Source organism: Oryzias latipes, chromosome 17 (assembly GCF_002234675.1).
Source record: "Oryzias latipes chromosome 17, ASM223467v1".
NCBI lineage: Eukaryota > Metazoa > Chordata > Actinopteri > Beloniformes > Adrianichthyidae > Oryzias > Oryzias latipes.
The window spans coordinates 16,074,333-16,093,911 of NC_019875.2; the positions used below are offsets into that span (position 1 = coordinate 16,074,333).

General features: G+C 38.8%; 1 protein-coding gene across 1 annotated transcript in view; it reads right to left on the minus strand.

Moving 5' to 3' along the window:
- LOC101173893 (cAMP-specific 3',5'-cyclic phosphodiesterase 4B) overlaps positions 1-19,579 on the minus strand; it is a 72,982-nt gene that overhangs the window by 40,524 nt on the left and 12,879 nt on the right. The window contains exons 3-4 of the mRNA XM_023965353.1: positions 8,871-9,002; positions 157-404 (exon numbers count right to left, since the gene is read on the minus strand). Coding sequence (XP_023821121.1) covers positions 157-404; positions 8,871-8,912 — 290 coding nt within the window. The 5' untranslated portion in view covers positions 8,913-9,002. The remainder of the gene's footprint in view (positions 1-156; positions 405-8,870; positions 9,003-19,579) is intronic.

A 19,579-nucleotide genomic window follows, 5' to 3' on the forward strand; every position in this document is an offset into this window, starting at 1 on the left:
ACTGTCACTGTTAAAAAATATCACATAGAAAAAAGTATAGAAGTTACTAATAAAATAAATCAATGTATATCAGCTAAAAGGTTAAATGTGCATGAGGACGAGCACCAAGCAGTCCCAGCGCTCTTGTTTCTAGGGGAATGTGTTTCAGAGCCTTACCTGTCCGGGTCGGCCTGCGTGATGTCGATGCGGGGCAGAGAAGCGATGGGCAGGCTCGTGGGTCTGGTTCGGGTCACGGGGTCTTCCTCGGGTGTCAGCGGCCTGCCCCTGTCCCGGTCCTTCTCTGCCTGTCGCCATGACAACGGAGGCAACTGCAGGTTGCCAGAAAACCGACGGTGGACTTTGCACACTTCCACCCCAAGGGTGTTGCTTGCAGAAAATTGACCTACAGACAGATCTGTGTTCTCCTGAAAGACAAAATTAAATCTTTAGTTAAAATTTAAAACTGAAAAAACAGCATCATAGTTTTAATAGAAAACCTTACTTTGTCTTACAGCATAACCAAAAAACTCAATATCATAAATTGCTGAAATATAAAACATCAATATAAAAGAAAGCCTAGCAATAATAAAATAATAAAACTAAATCTTTGTGTGAAATAAAATGAAAGAATCTCATGATTAGCAATAAAAAAAGTTCAAAATCATCTGTTAACCAAAATTCTCTGTACCAAACGTCAGCGACTGCCTTTCCCGGTTTTTATTTCACACAAAAAGACTTGATTTTCAAGCACTTGACACTTGAGATCCCAATTGACATATTTATGAGGTCGTGCTGGAGATAAATTGTGTGTTTAATGCATCTGCTTTGGCAGGAGGGTTTAAGGAAGGAGCCCCGAGAGCAGAGCCGACACGATGGGGTTGTAAACAAGCCAGGACGCCTGGGGGAAACAGAAATAGGCTGCAACAGCCGGTTCCCTTCCACTTTATGTTGCCAACAACAGAGTTTTAATTGACACCCCCATAAAGGAACCTTGATGGTAAGGAAGAGAAATGTGGAGGGAGACATTTGTAGAACGAGTTTTTAGAAAGGGAAGAAAACGCCGGCCCTCTGAATGTGTGGGTGAGGTGTGAGAGCATGAATGGAGATGAGTAAAACAGTCAGAAACAATGTGAAACTGGAGTCTGGAATCAAGGCTGACAAACTTCTCCACTTAAAAACGATGCTGGTTGCTTTTGTGAGAATCAGGGTTAAAGTTAGGCCAAACACATTTCATATCTTTCGTACACTTAAGCATATTTAGTTACATTTGAGCAACTCTAGATACTTGACCAACATTAATTTAGCAACTTGACTATATTTCACATTTATGACCCATACATGAAATACTGTTTTATTTATGTCAGATTATGTCGATGACTACAGGTCAATTATATCTAACAGATATCCTGTTTTAAATAAATGTACAAGTCGAAAAAAAATTATCTGTAATGTGAATGTTTTAGTTGGTCGCCTCACAGTTAGAAGGCTCTGGTTTGAATCCCACTGGGATTTTTCTGTGTGGAGTTTGCATGTTCTCCTAGTGGAGGGATGGACAAACTCTGGCCCGGGGGTCATATGCGGCCCGGTGAACTATTTAATCTGGCCTACCAAACTGGAAAAAAGTATATTGATAATCCTTAATAATGTTTTATTTTCTTTGCTTCATAGATTAAGATAGAAGGCGTGAATATGTGGTTGTGTTGTGAGCAGCTGGGATAGGCTCCAGCAATACCGTGACCCCAAAAGGGATTAAGTGGGTTTAAGTAAATTGTTGGGGCCTGCAATTCCTTTCTTCTCAAGTACCATAAAGTAAATATTTATAAGATATTAAATAGCATAAAAAAGGCGGCCCAAGTCTGAGTCGCCCTGTGCCGGCCCCCGACCTGGATAAAATACAGGGCTGTGTCAGGAAGGGCATCCGGCATAAAGCTCTCTGCCAAACCACCTGTGCAAATCAGTGAAAGCTGATTCACTGTGGCGACCCCTAAAGGGATATGAGCAACAAGAGGAAGAACATGGGAAGAAACTGAAAGTGCCTTGCATGAGATAAAGTATAAAACACAAAACCAAATCTTCAAATCTTTTTTTAACTCAGAGGCAAAAGCTTCTAAGTCTTGAGATGATCTCAGCCAACACTGTAGAGAACCTGGACGCTAATCGATGGAGGAATTCTCGAGAGATGTTGTTATCGGATCCAGCAAAAAACAAAAAAATAAATCAACAAGAACCGACAGGAAGAAATAGTGTAGGTTAAAAAAAATCATAATGTTTTGTGACATGTGTTGTTATTAAAGAGATTAAACTTGGATTTTGATAGCCCAGCATTACTCATTTTCTTCCCATGTTTCTTCTCTTTTGGTATTAAAAATGAACAGTTTTTAAAGATAAATGAATGAGTAATTATTTTAAGTTTATATATCTGTGTATAGATTTACCGATATATATTTCTGTTGTTCGTCTTCTCTAGTTTTATCTTTGATTTGATTGCTTGAAATAAACCATTTCCAAATCCAAATCCAACAGTAAGCAAAAAATATAAACCAGGAGCCTGAATGAGTCTGAACCCACGGCAAAGCAGGCTAAGTGATGAATTGAGTGAGAGGCAGAGAGCTTGAGTCAACCTGTGAAAGTGAATCAGTGCATTGGCAGAGCAGTCCCCTGTGATACATAACAGAGACAGAACTGCAAACAAGAGTGAATAGACCAAAAGAACAGAGGTTCCTGACAGGAAAAAGAAAAAAGAAGGAGGAAAAGATACACAGAACAGTTTGTTGTTCTTTCTGAATGTTGCAGGAGACAGCTTTGCTGACTCTTCTGCTTCTCTAAGAGTTGAGGTTTGTCAGATTGATTGGTTTAGTCTTTCTTAGATACACCATAGGAGATAAAGTGCTACTGTTTGGAAGACTGATAAGAGTCTTTTTCAGCAAGGTTTATTTTTTTTTTGCCTTGAGCTTGATATAAGACTGTAAAACCTCAACACTTGTATGTACTTAGTCTGAATAAATCCAAACAAAAGGTCTACACTGTAATTTAAAATGAATGGGGATTTCTTTCAGACATTAAACTTGCATTATTGTTGCTTAGAAACAGTACTTTTAAACGTAGTAGAATAAAGGACTTCAGCTAAACGGGCCGAAAACAAAGTGGAGCGAAAAAAGAAAATACTGCAAATTAAACTTCAGTCTTCCACATGTTTGTTGCTAAACTTGACCAACATTAAAGGGAAATTTGGAGGGTAAAATAATGGGTCTCGAAGGGGGGAAGTGCACTGCAGCCGATGTGGAGTCGATGTATCTCGATGAGGATGAAAGGATTTTCTCAGCTCTGGAACCAAAACAAGTCTACTGCTCTCTGTGGCACTTCTGAAAAGCCTTGTTAAAGGAGGGGGGACAGCGGCTTTAAAATACAATGGAGTTCTTACATTTCAGGAACAGAAAAGAGTCTGCATCACATTCATTTAAGTGCAATTGAGTCTGAATAAGGTTTAACATGAACTTCCACAGATGCTGTGTGGTAAAATAAATTAATAATGCATCTTTTATCCCTCAAACTTAGGCAACACGATTACAATTTGTAGAAGACGACGTCAAATATTCATTTATTTAAAATTTTCTTTTTTAACTACCGGTATTCAAATAATAATTCTATGTTTTAATGTCAAAACAAAGTATATTATATAAGTACATGAGTAGTTATGATAAACATAACAAATTATATAGTTAAAAATTAAACTGTATTAAGTACATATTTATAGCCTTATTTGTGTGAACACCACCAGGAGCAATGTTATCCATGAAAACGAGTGGGTTCCCACATTCATACGTGTGAACATGAGGAACAGCCCCTTCCAGGAAGAGTCTATGCTGCCAGCACTGCCCCCAGGCTAACACACAAACCCACCTTCTTCACAGAGCTAGCGGTAATCGGCAAAAATACTGTCATTTTCTATCCACAATATGCACATGCATCTTTGCAAAAGTTCCGCTCTAAGGTTGACATCATGAAATGGGCGGCATCCAGAAGGAGCAAAAGGAGGTGCATTAGGCATGGAATTGCCTTACTTTTGGGTAGGAAAATGAGCTGTAAAAATAACTCATATTTCATTAAAAAATTGTTCTTTAGTGTGCCATAGGTAATATATTATAATTTATATGGATACAGTTTAGTCTGAAAAGCTTAAGAACAGCATAATATAGGCCCGTTAAAGCTAGACTTGGTTGTTATGGGCAAAGAAAATTGAATTGAAAATAGAATCCATTTAAGCTCGACTGACAATCTAGTTTGATTAAACACATTAAACAAGTACAGGTTACATAATTGGTTACATTGGAACCAATCTGCTCTATTATTATAGCAGTGTTTTTCAACCAGTGTGCCGCGGCACACTAGTGTGCCGTGGGGGATGGTAAAGTGTGCCGTGGGAAATTGCCCTCATTAATCATTAACTGATCTAAAAACATTTCCCATCTCCAGGAAATCAGCTCTTTGTTCATCCAAACTGGCCCTGATAAAACACTGAGTAGTTAGGAATATAAAAGATCTTAAAATTACTTTTTTCTTTGTGTTTATTTAATTCTATTAAAGACATTTTGATAAGAATGATGTTACCGCGATTTACCTGCAGCTATGACAGTTTGCGGAAAGGTCCCGCCCCTTTAACTGTCTCCACCAATCATTCTTGAAGTCTTAATCACATGTCATCAGTCTGACCAATCAGAAGTGGTTAAAGTCTTCACTTCCTTGTTCTTAATTCTGCTGATAAAGTCACTCAGTTCCAACAAAAATACCAGCTAAAGCTCTTCTTTAGCGGTGTAGCTTTCCACAGAGTCCGTTGTCAGACCGTGGAACAAGTGAACAATACAATGAAGCTCAGAGACGCGAGTCTTTCTGCAAGTTTTCGGCAGTTTTCACACTACATCTCCCATGATGCATTGGCTTAAAGGGCCAGTGTCACAATGAGTTGTCCTTGAGAAACGCCTTGAAACCAGCTTTTCCGGCCACAATTATCACAAAAATGCACGTGAGGTTGCGGGCCGGCGGGCGGGCGGGGGGGGGGGGGGGGGGGGGGGGGTCGGGGGCTGTCGATCAATACAGACCATGAATTTCTGTTTTTTTTTTTTTGGATGCTGGTGTGCCGCGGGATTTTTGTCGAGGTTAAAGTGTGCCGTGGCTCAAAAAACACTGTATTATAGGATTAACAGGTTTTTAAGCTTTAAACAAACCTGGTTCTATTGGCTGGTAGAGAAGCTTTAAAAGTATCGAATTACATAAGTGCCAAAAATTGAAAGGGCGTAAAGACAACTAAGCGGGCGTATTTAGAAACTGAGTGAGTGAACCTTAAAACTGTGATGGCGCAATTCTAACCAAGCGACCCCGTATTTTACAACTGAACGGCTGAAATCCTAACTGAGCAGGGATCCTGCTCGGTCAATTCTCTTTTGCGCCCTCACCTGGATTTACGCTCAGTGTTAAGGGGGCGTTTTTGTCACTTGGGGGCGGCATTCAGGGGTGTGTTTGTCACTTAGGGGCAGGAACCTTTCTGGTTGATCTGATTGGCTGAAATTTGCATGCCAAGCAGCGGGGCGGGACTTTCATTTTGGGGCTTTAATAGAAATCGAACAGTGGCTGTAACGTGGATTAAAAGCATTAAAATGGTAACAAATGCAGTGAATTTCACATGAGAAAAACATACAGCACAGAAAACCCCGCTGCACTTTCTTACCTTAGTTTTGGGTCGTTGGTTAATGTTTTAATCCACGTTACATCCGCGTTTTTTTTCTATGATTGCCTCTAACAGGGGGGGACAAACAAGTTTGACACAAAGAGCCGACATCTCTAACTGTGATAGTCAAAGAGCCACACCACACACTGACCTGCCAGACAAACACACAATTACAGCCATATTATTTCTCATAACCCCCTCCTCTCCTCTCCTTACAACAGCACCGGATTAAACGGCGCCGTTTCAGTTTTGAGCGTTTTTTCTGTATTTAACGTTAACACACATACCGGTGAAACGTGCATGCTGGTGTGTGTTTAAAAAGGGCAGCGAGGGCAAAACTGAGTTGGTTGTGATTTATTTTTTCAGTCATCAATCAGCATTTAAAAACCATCAAAGTCCTCATCTTCTGCATCTGGAACAGCTGGGCTACATTTCTATCAAACACACCGGCTTCCCTTTCCTCATCATCAGAGTCTGTCTCTTTGCTATGCGGCTCCAAAGAACAGTGAAAGCAGACACCTCAGGCCAAGTTTAAGTCCTGCAGTCCCAAAGTAACTTGCCGGCGCTGTGTCCCGGTAAGGGGGGAGGAGGATGGCTCTTTTCACGGTCATCTGCTGGAAGTAGCAGCGCTCAGCCTCGAGTCGATCTTCCAACACAGGCCTTTCCTTTTTCGCGGAAACTCAGCTGCTGCTGCGTCTTCTTGTCTTGTTGGAGTTGGTTTTCCAGCGTTCTCACTTGTGAACCATGGATTCATTATTTTAAATTCTCTGGGAGCTGAGGTTCGATAAGTTAGAAAGATCTTCACAGATTCAGATTTCCTGCTTCAATAACTCTTCTGATCAATGTTCAAATGTGTCAGTAAGTATCTCAATCCTTTTGTATTAACACAGAGAGTGAACCACAAATGCATTTCTAAAGAAAAAAGATCGTTTTTTGCCTTTTAATCAGAATTGTTCGCTTCAAGCTGTGAATGCAGACATGCAGCAGCCGGCTGCCAAGAGACCGTTAACAAAGTGCAACCTCTGAACTGTGAAACACCACTGTGTAAAAATCAATAATCTTAAAAAAAAATCATAAAACTATTATAAAGCATATTATTGTTACAATACATATTTTGTAGGATAGTCCATCTTCATTTTATCTTGTTGCATATACTTTTTCAAATTTTAATAGATATGAATCATGACTAAAGTTATCAGTAACTTGACATGAGCTTATTGTCATACTAAAATAAAGAATGTCAATAGTTCACTTTGTTTATTTATAGGAATTTTTCATATTTACAAATGGATCAGATTTGGTCAAAAATCCTCAATAGCTCTGAAGATGCCAGAATTTTTTTTTTTTGCATAATCTTTATTTTAGTAGGAAAATATAATATAATAAAATAAAATAAGGTCATGATTAGTCAGTACAGGAAGTTTTGTGTCACTAACTACAGCATCTTCAAAGCCATTGAGCATTTTTGACCAAATCTGATCAATATTTTAATATGAAAAATTCCTTACAATAAACGTGAATTATGACATAATCTTTATTGCAGTAGGACAATAGGGTTATGATTAGTCAGTACAGGAGGTTTGGTAACAAAAGCTTTAGTATCTTCAGAGCTATTGTGCATTTATGTTATGATTCATATCTTTATTAAATTTTAAAAACTATAAGCAATAAAATGGAGGTTGACTTTCTAACAAAATTTAGTATAATAAATAATAATGTAGCATGACTATGCTGACAAGTCTTCATTACCAATTCATATAAATATAGACATTTATTCACTTTTTAAAAGTTCACTGATTTTTACATAATGCTGTTTCACAGAGGTTGCACTTTTTTGACGCTCCCTTGGCAGCCGGCGCGCTGCTCTGTTTGCATTCACAGCTTGAAACAAACAATTCTGATTAAAAGGCAATAAAAACGAACTTTTTTCTTTAAAAATGCTTTTGTAGTTCACTCTCTGTGTTAATACAAAATGAGTGAGATACTTGCTGACACATTTGAACGTTTATCAGAAGAGTTATTGAAGCAGGAAGTCCGAATCTGTGAAGATCTAATTTAACCGAACTGCAGCTGCTCTATTCCCGTGTTCCTCCGCGTAGCTGACAGCTGCAGTTTAAACTATGCCTCATAATCGTGTCTCTTTGCATTTCCAGGGTTTCCAAACGAAGTTGTTCTGCATTATTCACATATCTGCTCCTTTGTACTATAAAGTACTGAATATAGAAAATATGATAAAAGGCAGAGAGCTGCACGCAGCTCAAGAGCCGCCTGTTAACCCCCCCTCCACCGCACTGAAAAATGAAGGTCCCGCCCCTCTGCCTCGCCGATAGGCCATGCAAATTTCAGCCAATCAGATCAACCAGAAAGGTTCCTGCCCCAAAAGTGACAAAAACGCCCCCTTAACACTGAGCGTAAATCCACATGAGCGCGCAAAAAGGAATTGACCGCGCAAGATCACTTCTCAGTTAGAATTGCGCCTGCGCGGTTTTAAGGTTCACTCGCTCAGTTCCTAAATACGCCCGCTTAGTTCTCTTTACGCCCTTTCAGTTTATGGCAGAAACGTAATTCCATATAAAAGCTTCAGACATGATGACATTCACTACATTCAACAAAAAAAGAATAAGTGTCCTGGACAAAGACCCAGGTGAGTGGGGGGTGGGCTTGTGGCGCGCCCAGTATATTTTCTGTCACAAATTTTTCCAACATTATCTCGTCTGCTCCTGGTTCCCAACAATTTGAAAAAAACAAAACAAAAAGAAACTTTTAAGCTTATATTTCTCTTTATATGTCCCCCATCATCAGCAAAATGCCTCAAGAACATGTTACATCAGCTTTTCTTTATCTATAGTGCACACAAATAACATGCTTATCCAACTCCTAGAATGCCCATGCGCACACACACACACACACACACACATCTCCCACTCTGCGGTGTGTTCTGCCAGAACAGTCATCCGTTTATGAGTCACAAACTGTGGCATGGACATGCTGCACCTCACTGTGGGCCCACTTTCCTGCAGGAGTTGAATGTTTAGTGAGCAGAAGCTAAATGCACACTTCTGGAAGGTGTGCAAACTCTGAGACTATAACCTCTAAAGTAGCAGAGTAACAAATGACAGGCAAAAATAGAATTTTATGGATCAAATGTTTAAAAAGAATCAGTACTTACATCACCTGGCGTGACACCCTGTGCACTCCTGCTTTTCTTCATCCTGTGACGTTGGACCAGACCGTCTGTCGTATATCTCTCAGAAAAAAAGAAGCAGCGCTTCTACTGCTTTGGGCAGCCTGACTGGTACCACTGCAGATGGAAGGTTGGGCAAGTGTGGGGAAGGAAAAAAGACAATGTTTAAGACCCACTTTCATGAATATTGTGCTTTTAACATGTTCTTGTGGCTATTTTCTGATGATAGAGGACATATATCAAGGAAATTAGGTTCAAAAAAGCATTTCTGAGTATTTTTTTAGTTCCTGAATCACAGGCAGAGAAAAAAAATGTGGTTTAAGGAAGAGCTTATTTGTGACACAGAAAATAAACTGGGCGAGCCACAAGCTTCCTCTCCAAGCTCTCAGCAACGGGAAGGGAAAGGGGGGGTGGGGTTGCTCCGTGGCAACAGTCTCACCCACAACTCAGAGGTGAATCTCTAAAGAACTACTTCCGCTTTACAGAAGCTATGTCCTGGAAAACAACAAGGGTTTTTAATTTAGACTAAAACAGCATTATCATAATTTAAAGACACTGGGAATGCTCAATAGATGATCGGAGTGGATCTTTAAAGCAACCAGGTCCAGTTCCACTTTTACTAAAATTAAAAACTTTATTTTGCTCTAGTTAAAGAGTCATCACAGGGTTTGCTCTGCATAGAATTTGGTGGCCGAGCCAATTTTATCCCACAAATCTGCGCAAAATTGGATTTTTAAAGGTGTTATTAGGTACCGACCAAGTTTATCTGTCATTTTAGTTGTTTCACAAGGCACTTTTGAATTAAGAGCATAATATCACTAAGTTTTAAATAAAATAAGTTACAAAATTAAAATATCAAAGGAGGCTAAGGGACATTTCTCTATATTGCTCAGTTTCCTTGAGACAAAAGGTAAATTCAACATGAATTTATGCTATCATTTAAGAATATTTGATCAGTTTTACAGGTATGGCAAATAATAAAATTAAGAGATTTTCTTTTAAAAACCCAATAGAAGATGTAAAATCAGGTGGGTGAAGCGCATACACAGGACTCTCAATTGCAGGCCAGTTAAATAGAGTGTATCTGTGTTATTGAGGATGAGGAAAATGTATGGGACATGAAAGACATGAACATTTCTGGAGGAAAAGCCCATGTGGCTTGTGACTGCATTGATCCCTCTGTACGGAGCTGCAGCTGCATTCACAAAACCTTTCCAGATAAAAAAGCAGACTAGCTTTCTTCCTGGAGTCACGATTCTAAGAGATGATTGAGGATCCTGTAATAATTCAGGTTGCATCCTGATAATTTACAAGATTTTTGAATTAATCAACTGATTTTTTAATTCAAAAAAGACGAAAAGAGAAAAATGATTGCTGTAAAGTGGCAACTGATAGAACAGATCAAGAGTTATTGGATTTCAGAGCGTCTGAAAAAGTTTGACAAAATGTAACCTCAAAGGGTGAAATACTGTCAGACTTCTCATTAAACTTCTAATTAAACAAACAAAACAGAACAGTTAAACTCCTGTTTTTCAGCTAAATACTGGTTGAAAAAGAAGACTTAAAATTGTTTTTGCTGATGTACTATTACTGCTAAAATTCTCTTCTGGTGAAACACTGGCTGAGGCTGGCACAAGTATCTGTGTGAGGACAATCTGACACCACCATTGCTTCATTTCAAGCCAGAAAAGAAACCCTGCACTAAAAATAGTGCACACACTGGGCACAATTGAAACATAAAAAATAAAATAAAACTCCTATTTCCAGTTAAATATTTTCAAAGCTTAAACAAAGCCTGGTTGAGACATTCATGTTGGTCTAAAAATAAGATCCATTCACTGTGTTTACCCATGTCAATACAAGGTTAAAATGTCAAATTGTCAGTAATTTAGTTTTTAATCAATTCTTACTTAGCAATAGACGTACCCATAAGGCTACAATGTACTGTGTTGATGAATAATCAGGAAAGGGTGTGTTAAAAAAAAAAGAGCTGGTTCAATATGTTTTAGATGAAGACGTTGTTTCAATAAAATTTCCTTGAATCATCCTAATAGTTGAGTTAATTGTGTAGAATTCCATTATATAGAAAAATATTTTACAGGTCATAGGTTTTCCTGTCTTTTTTGAAGTAATACTTGTTTTGGGTGTATTTTTTTAGGTACAAATAACAAAGATTGACACATTTTTAATACAGTATACTTTAATACAGGATACTATAAACCAGAAGCTTCACCAAAAACAAAAACCTCCATGCTGTGTGGGCATGAAAGACATTCATTCCAGTTCCATCTGCTAGAATCCAGACACAGATTCCTCATCAATTCTAGAATGACGTCAGTGGTTGGAAAATGACCACGGGGCAGACATGAGTGACTCATTTATGTGACAGAAATCTATTGATGTTTTCCTTGACACTATTGATCTTTATGGTTTCCGCCCACGATAGCACGTTTGGGAAGCACTTTGCCCTTGTGCTAACTTAAGTAGAGACAAATGAAAAATATAAATTTACAACTATGAACAACATTAGACTGTTCATGGTAAATACAAATTGCTAATAAAATCCAGTCAGTAATTTGTAGTTGCTGCTGTGCGAAAGCTTTGACGTGTTTTTGTAGTTGAAAATAAAATACAATCAGTACATTCTGGTTTTTACATACATTCATCCTCAAACAAACAAGACATTTTACAACATCCCATTCAACATAAAGCAAAAAAAAATATTTTTTTTGCAAAACTATGACAAATCTTTATAAGTAATAAATCTGTTTCTGTGGCTATATATTTGACTCATACAGACACATTTTAGCCCGTACTGAATGTTTTTTTTAGTTGATATACCATTATGTTAGAGCCACTGACCGTATATGAGAACTGGAGCAGGTAAGTGATGTCTGCTGTAGACTTGCTTCCAGACTCAAGGTAATTCAGACCCCATATTTTTGCGATACGGACGTCACCAGTGATTGGTCCTTGTCAGGCTGAGTCAACAACATTTGTACGGTACCCAATCTCGCCAATCTGGAGTGAGCTTGTTGGAAGTCCACACCCCTACTACTGAAAGCGAGCTTCTGTTAATCTGTCAATGAAACGTATTGAACATTCAACGTGAGACCACATGCTTTTACTGAGGCATCCAACTGGTCACCTTATGGTAAATGGTAAATGACGTATACTTATATAGCGTTTTCTACCCTCTTTCGAAGGCCCAAAGCGCTTTACAGTCACAGTCCCATTCACCCATGCACACACACATTCACACACTGATGGCGGCTCCGCTGCCAAACACTGGCGCCAACCTCCCACCAGAGGCAAGGTGGAGTTCAGTGTCTTGCCCAAGGACACTTTGACACATGGGTGTGCAAGGCGGGAATCGAACCTGCAATATTATGATCATGGGTCGACCGCCCTACCGCTGCACCACGGCTTATAGGTTGCACTACAGAGAAAAATATCACGAAAAACCACTAAGATTAGCAAATTGGGATTGGCAACAACATGTTAAAAATGTAGTAGGGCAAGAATGGTTTTGCTGAAAAGTATAATGATCGTGTAATATCTGTTTATTTTTTAATAGAAGTCTAAGGGACTTTTTGAGGCCAGTGAGTACTTCTTTATTGGAATGTGAGGAGGAAGGGTCACTCAGTCCATACAGTCAATGGTTGGAGCTTGTAAAGACCTACTATAACTGAGAGCATATCTCAACTTTGACTGAGATCATGTCAAACCTAATTTGTTTTACTTCTCAGTCTTTCTTGTGTTGGCTGTTGCTATTGATTATTTATCTTCTGCATCAAGTTGTTTGATTTCCTCGGGTGCTTTTTGTAAAATGTAGTCGTGCTTCCATGTTCTTTCATGTTTTTCTTTGAAATCCTTATAAATTAATCAGATTTGATCAATCTTCCTTTGATCCTTCTATGAACATGACGGTCCAACATTTTCATTAAAGATAATTTGGATGTGTTAGTGTTTTGTATTTCCTAAAGCGTTGTTAGGTCTATTTTTTATAAATTTGCTCAATTGTCCAATCTTGAGAAGATTGATAGCTGTCTTCAATATTGTTTTTTACTTTTCTGACTACAAAGTGATGGAGAGTAATCTCTAAGATCATTATTGATGCTATTAGACTTCAGCAACACACATCCCAGTTCTTTCACACAGCTTTGTTCAACTTTTAAGAGGTCTTATATGGTATCTTTGCTGTGCTGTGTCAAACAACCACATTGTTGCTTGTGTAATATTTTGTTGCATGCAGCCTCACATACAAAGCTAGCCAGAAAACCATATGGTAGTTGGAACAGGTTCTGTTTGAAAGGGTAAGTCACAATGTTGTAACAGTTAAGTGATGCTGCAGTCACATGTGAAGTAATTACAAGACTCCAGATAAAACATCTTTTGTATTCACTTTAATCAATCAATTTTGATAAATGTTGATAAAATAAAAATAAGAAAATTGAATCATGCGCACAACCCCATCTGGTTGTAAAAAGATCTATGTTTTTCTGCCAGGTCTCACACGTCACATGTCTTGACAACGAGAAGTTTTATGATTTACTGATGATCAAGTGAAGAAGCACACAAGGATGGCCACAATCCACCTCTGAAGGGACTGTTAAGGGTAGAGTCAGACCTTGGATATTCTTTAAGTGCCTGTTTGAAAGGAGCTAAACGTCCTACTTTCACTGATGTTTGCATTACTGCTGATGAGAAAAACATCAAGAGTTACTAATTAGTGTGCTGCAGCTCACCCTTGTGAATTACTATGGAAGCCGTTGCCGTAGTTAGATTTGCCCATGGTTTGTTCATTTATTTTCTAGTGCCAGCTTTAGTTAAAAACTAATGACATGATTAAAGAATCATGCAATGCTTATTTTATCCTTTTGCCCTACTTATTGTAAGATATGCAACATTTAGCTTTTAACATTTTTTTTAACAGATGTTATTAAAAGGAATGAGGCTGATTCTTATGGAAGCATTTGTGTATCATAATTAAAAATAAAAGTCAAAACCAGAAAAGCTTTTTCATTTTCAAAATGAAGCTGTATTTTTTGACTTCAAATTAAAATAAAAAAGCAATGCTTCTTAATTATTTCTTCAACACAGCTTATTCTGTCACTTAATTAAAATGATACAGAAAATGGTTTTGACGTTTCATTTTCAAAAAGTTCTCTGGTAAATGTGTAGCAAAATTAAGAGACACAGACATAGGAGCAGTGCAGCCAGGCTGTTAACTTTGTGTTACCGGCAGAGGAGAGGGCTTTGTGACAGTTGTGCATTCCTGATGATTGTACACAGCTTGTCAGGACTACGTAGCAGCCCTTCCGCCTTCCACGGTACGTCCGAAGGTTCGTCGAAACTTCCCCCGGACTAGCTTTGTCTTCAGACCGGCAGCGCGAAGCCCCGCGATCCAAAACTCCGGATCGCCAAAGACGGAGGTGTTGCTACGCAGATCTGAAAAACTCTAAAACATCATATGAATATGTGTTTCCAGTAGTGTCCAGACAAAATAAAGGCGGATGTAATTCCCACATATTTACATCCAAGTTGCTCATTGCTGGATTGACCGCCTGGAGTTAAGTCCCTCCACGGCTAGTGTTTTTAGCACGTATTAGCCTAATGCTAGCCCTTCTTCCGGGTCCTTGCAGCCAAGAAAAAAGCGCTGACCGCACGGATTAAAAAAATTATGTGCGAGAAGGCCCTTAATAATAATCATGACAGTAATAAAAGCACCTTTAGAAGATATGTGATTTGTCCAACCAGAAAACGGCAAACGTTTAGCATGGCGAAATCTGCTAGAGCTGTTACTGGGGTCCAGCTGTCCTCGAACAGCCAAATCAGCGGGAAGCTGCAGGACACTATTGGTTCACAGGGCTTCGCGGACCAGCTAAGGCTAAGCTGAGGCGGCTACCGGTCTGAAGACAAAGGTAGTCTGGGGAAAGTTTCGATGAACCGCGGTGCGTCCGAAGGAGGTCTGCGGAAGGCGGAAATGCTACTACCGGTATGTAGTCCTGAGAAGCTGTGTACAATCATCAGGAGTGCAAAGTCGTCACAAAACCATCTCCCCTGCGGCTAACACAAAGCTACAAGCCTGGCCGCACTGCTCTTAGACATGTCTGTGTCTTTTAGCAGCGCAGCCGGACACACGGAGATGGCACTTTTGTCATCGCCCCGCCTCCCTTCTGGGAAACCTAAGTTGAATTGAGTTATGTGACAGTTTTCAGTGAAAATGAAATGTATTCCCCTCTTTGCATTTTCGCTTTAATGATGACACAGAATAATTGATTTTTAAGTAGAAAATGAAAAAGCATTTTGAAGTATTGGTTTTTAATTTTTATTTTTGAGTCATTTGATGCAGTTACATTGTGAAAATGAAAAAGAATTTCTGTTAGTCCATTTTAATTGTCAAATTAGGCATTTTTAACTGAATTTTGCTACACATTTACAAGAGAACCTTTTGAAAATGAAAAAGCATTTTGAAGGATTGCTTTTTCATTTTAACGGTCTATGCAGTTGGCTGTGGGACTAGCCTATGTTAGCTTCTTTTGATGTTCATTAAGAAGAGTGATGCCATTGCATACTTCAAGTCATAGTCAGCAAATAGTCCTCAAAAAACAAACAGTTAAAGTAACCATATTTGTGGCAGGTCTTTGTATGAAATATTCACAAAAAAATTTAACAAAAGCGTAAAATTAACAACCACCTTGCCAAGTTGGCAATACTGCAGAAACCATCAACAAAAAGAATCACTATCTCTTGATGCCATTTCAGACACTATTAATCACCTCTCCAGTTAACAACACAACAATAAATCTCCCACATAGTGGGGTTCCTTTTTAACAAGCAGCAAAGGGAATATTCATTTTTTCCAGAGGCAATCCAGGCTAGCTTATTCTTTCTCATTGTGTTTCTGTGATTAAAATTAGTTTTTCGACTTAACTTGAGAAAACTTTTCCAACTGACGCAACTCAAAGTGCTTAACATAGAAAAAACATTTTCTAATCAAATTGAGAAAGCATCTACACTCACTGGCCACTTTATTGGGTACATCTTGCTAGTACCATGTCTGACCCCCTCTTGCCTTCCAGAACTGCCACTCACTGGATATTTTCTCTTTTTCAGACCATTCTTTGTAAACCCTAGAGATGGTTGTGGGTGAAATTTCCAGCAGATCAACACTTTCTGAAATACTCAGACCAGCCCGTCTGGCACCAACAACCATGCCATGTTCAAAGTCACATTTCCTCTCTATTCTGATACTTGGTTTGACCAGCAGCAGATCATCTTGACCATGTCTACACGACTAGACTACGTTCACACTGCAAGCTGAAACCACCCAATTCCGATTTTTTTGCCCCTATGCAACCTGTATCTAATCTTTTAATGACAGTCTGAACGACACAGATCTGATAATTCCAAATGTGACACAGGCTCCATGGGTATGTGGTCCTGAATCTGATACGTATCCGATCTTTTGAAATGCAACCCCCGTCTGAACGGCCAGGCCACATGTATCCGACCGGTACATCATTGATACGCTACAAACGTCATAATTCTGCATTGAAGTAGGCGGGAACAAGAACATAAACATCAACCATGGCGGACGATGCTGCTGACCAGTCAGTGGGAGGAAAGCGAGTTCACTGATTTGATTCATATTTGGGGTTACAGCCCTAATCAGGCTAAACTCGTGGGCTCTTATTTGAAAAAAATTCCAGCGAAATGGCAGAGCGTGGTGTTGAACCTTTCCAGGGCTGACTTTTTTTTACCCTTTTCGACCGTGGTCAGAAGCGCGGGTGACCGAAGGTGGATCCTCCTTCACTTCCCCGTTAGGACCGTCAGATTCTCCAGAGCGAGTTAATAAAGAGTCAATAGCATGTATTCTGGGGGAAGCCATGTTTTATTATCGTTCTCCTTTTCTCCCTAACACACAACATGAATGCATGCACCCACTGCCCCTCTCACTGCCTCTCAGAGAGGAGAGAGCGCGTGCAGTAGCTCTCTCCTCCCTCTTACAGACACGCGCACGGCCCCAGCACATACACATCCCCATTCCACAACAGTGGGTACAGATGACCCTGGCTCCAATGCCTTCTTAAAATGAGAAAATTGTAATTGTGCTGGCTCCTTTGTGAAAATAAATGTAATAATGCAAAAAGAGCTCCGCTTTGACAACACTGTTGTTGACATCTATTGTTAATGTTAGCTACTTCCGCAAACGAGTGACGTCGTTCACCGTTGAGTACTATTCTGCGCATGCGGGTCACTTTTGGGTCATTTCACGTTCACACAGGAGATCAAAAAAGTTTGCATTTAATTGGAACTGTAAACGGCCTTGCAAAAAAAAATTGGTGCATTGAGTTGCTGCCAAGTGATAGGTTGATGAGAAATGTGCTTTAACACCAGCTGCCTAATAAAGAGGCCAGTGAGTGTATATCCCAATTTACATATACAAAGTACTTGTTCAGCTCCAGTTATTATATAGAATGAATCTCTAGATAGATCTAAGTCAATATGATATGATATGTAATATAATTATATTTTAAAAAGCAGTAGTTTTTTCTCTCTCCTTTTGTTCCATGAAGCAGAGTTAAGTTTTTGGGTTACACCCATGGGTTTCACCCATGGAAAAAAAAACATCTTCTCAAGTAAGATTAAATCACCAACTCTTGTTTGTTGGATTGCATGACAGACGTTTGGAAAAAAATATATAATGGTAAATAAAAAAACAACAACTTAAATTTAACTAAAAGCAGCCTGGGTTGCACGTAGAGGAATACCGCCATCAGGTTGTATTGCTCACTCTGGCACAGAGTGCCCAAGCTGTTCCCACAAGTGTCCAAGTCAAAACTGCTGGCAGGCCATTACATCCTCTCTGCTCTCAAGCTCTAGAAGTGCTCATTGTGGGTGAACATGATATCTGAGGACAGTTTGGTCGCAAACTGTTGGAGATTTGGCAGTAGAATCTTATCTCTTTGTACAAAGATTGTATCACCAGATCTCATCACATTAGATGATCAGTGATTATTTCTTTTATTTAATTGAATTCCTTTTTTTTTAAACTAGTGTTCCAATTGTGATTCATTTTTGCTGTTGTTTTTAAGCTTTTTCATATTAAATAATTAATCCGTAAAAACATTACTAATATTAAATTTAATTAAGACATTTTAAAAAAACCTTTGTTGTAGGATTGAGTAATGTCGAACATATGAAAAGAAATATTTTTATTGTTAGAATATTTTTATGTTGGCATCACAAAAAATCCATAGACAAAGTGTATTTAAAACGTAATATAATGTTAAGGTTTTATGCAGTTATATTTACCATAACTGTTGAAATTGAGGGATTATGTTTCAAAAAATTACAAATAACGTGATGTTCTTAACATGTTCTACTTGGGCTGGTTCTGTTTGTGATAAAGTTACTGAAGCAGCAACGGCTTTTGGTACAACGGAGAGAATCAAATATAGACTTTCTCCACAAATTATGATAACTTCATATTTGTGTTATTTGACCACAGCATGTGGTCAAATAACACAAATATAGATTAGATAATCATGTTTTATCACATTGCAATGCAATTAATCGTTCAGCCGTGCAGGAATCTACTAGCAGCAGTTTCTCTACACTTTGACCTCACGATGTACCAGCTGTTGGCAGGTGCTGCCTCACTGAATGAGGATTCTATCTAAAACTAGACTCCATCGTAAGGTCAAAAAGCTGTTGACCTTCAGCAGAGACGTTTATAATGGAAACAGCCCATAACCTCCGCTGGGTTTACCACGAAAGCGTGTTTCTTAAAAATGTAATATTATAAAAAATAAAAAAGAGCATATGGGCAGTTAAGCAAAGTAAACTTTAGACTCCATGGCAACATACTGTAGCTTCAGGCTTTATTTTTGCCCTTTAGAACCCTTTGGATGACTTCCGAGATTATTCAACCAGTTATTATATGTACACAGTCTAAATGTCGAAACTTAGTTTGTTAATTTGTATGTTTAAAACTGTTCTCCAAGGAGACATTGATCAAGAAAGATCAGTGTTGCAACTCTAATATCCTTATCTCTGTCAAGATTTCTTTCAGAAGAAAAAACTTCAAGACTCATAGCTAAAAAACCCTTAGATTTTCAAAGATCACTGCACTACACAGAGAAACAGGAGAATTTCCTTGAAGTTAATTGCTTAAGTGACCTCTCACTGTTGTAACCACAGCAAAAGGGCGTCCCCCCAAAGGCTGTTAGTTCCTTTACAAATAATTAATTGTGTAAAAGAATGCACGGTCGCGAGGCTGCACTCAAGATGATGACTGGAAATACTAGTTTCAGGTTTTTAGGAGAACACTAGCAATCATTAAAGTAAGAGCACGCAAGGGACCTACACAAACAAAAGCAACTTGAGCACCAAGCTGGCATAAGCTTGTAAAAATGGTTGTGATCTCTGGCTTTATTAACACTTTATCGTGCCTCCTTTGACTTTTAATAGACCGATTACTTTATGCAATACATGCCTTTTTTTTAATATCGCAGCAACTGCCAAAACAAATATGTGGATCTTCTTTTTATTATCATCAAAGAGATTTGCGCGCAGCTAGGAGACACTCATCCCCACAAAGATGACAAGCAACCACATTTTTTTAAAGTAGTGCAGCTCTTTGATGAATAAGACGATTGTGACGAGTCTCTAAAGGCTTCTTTTTG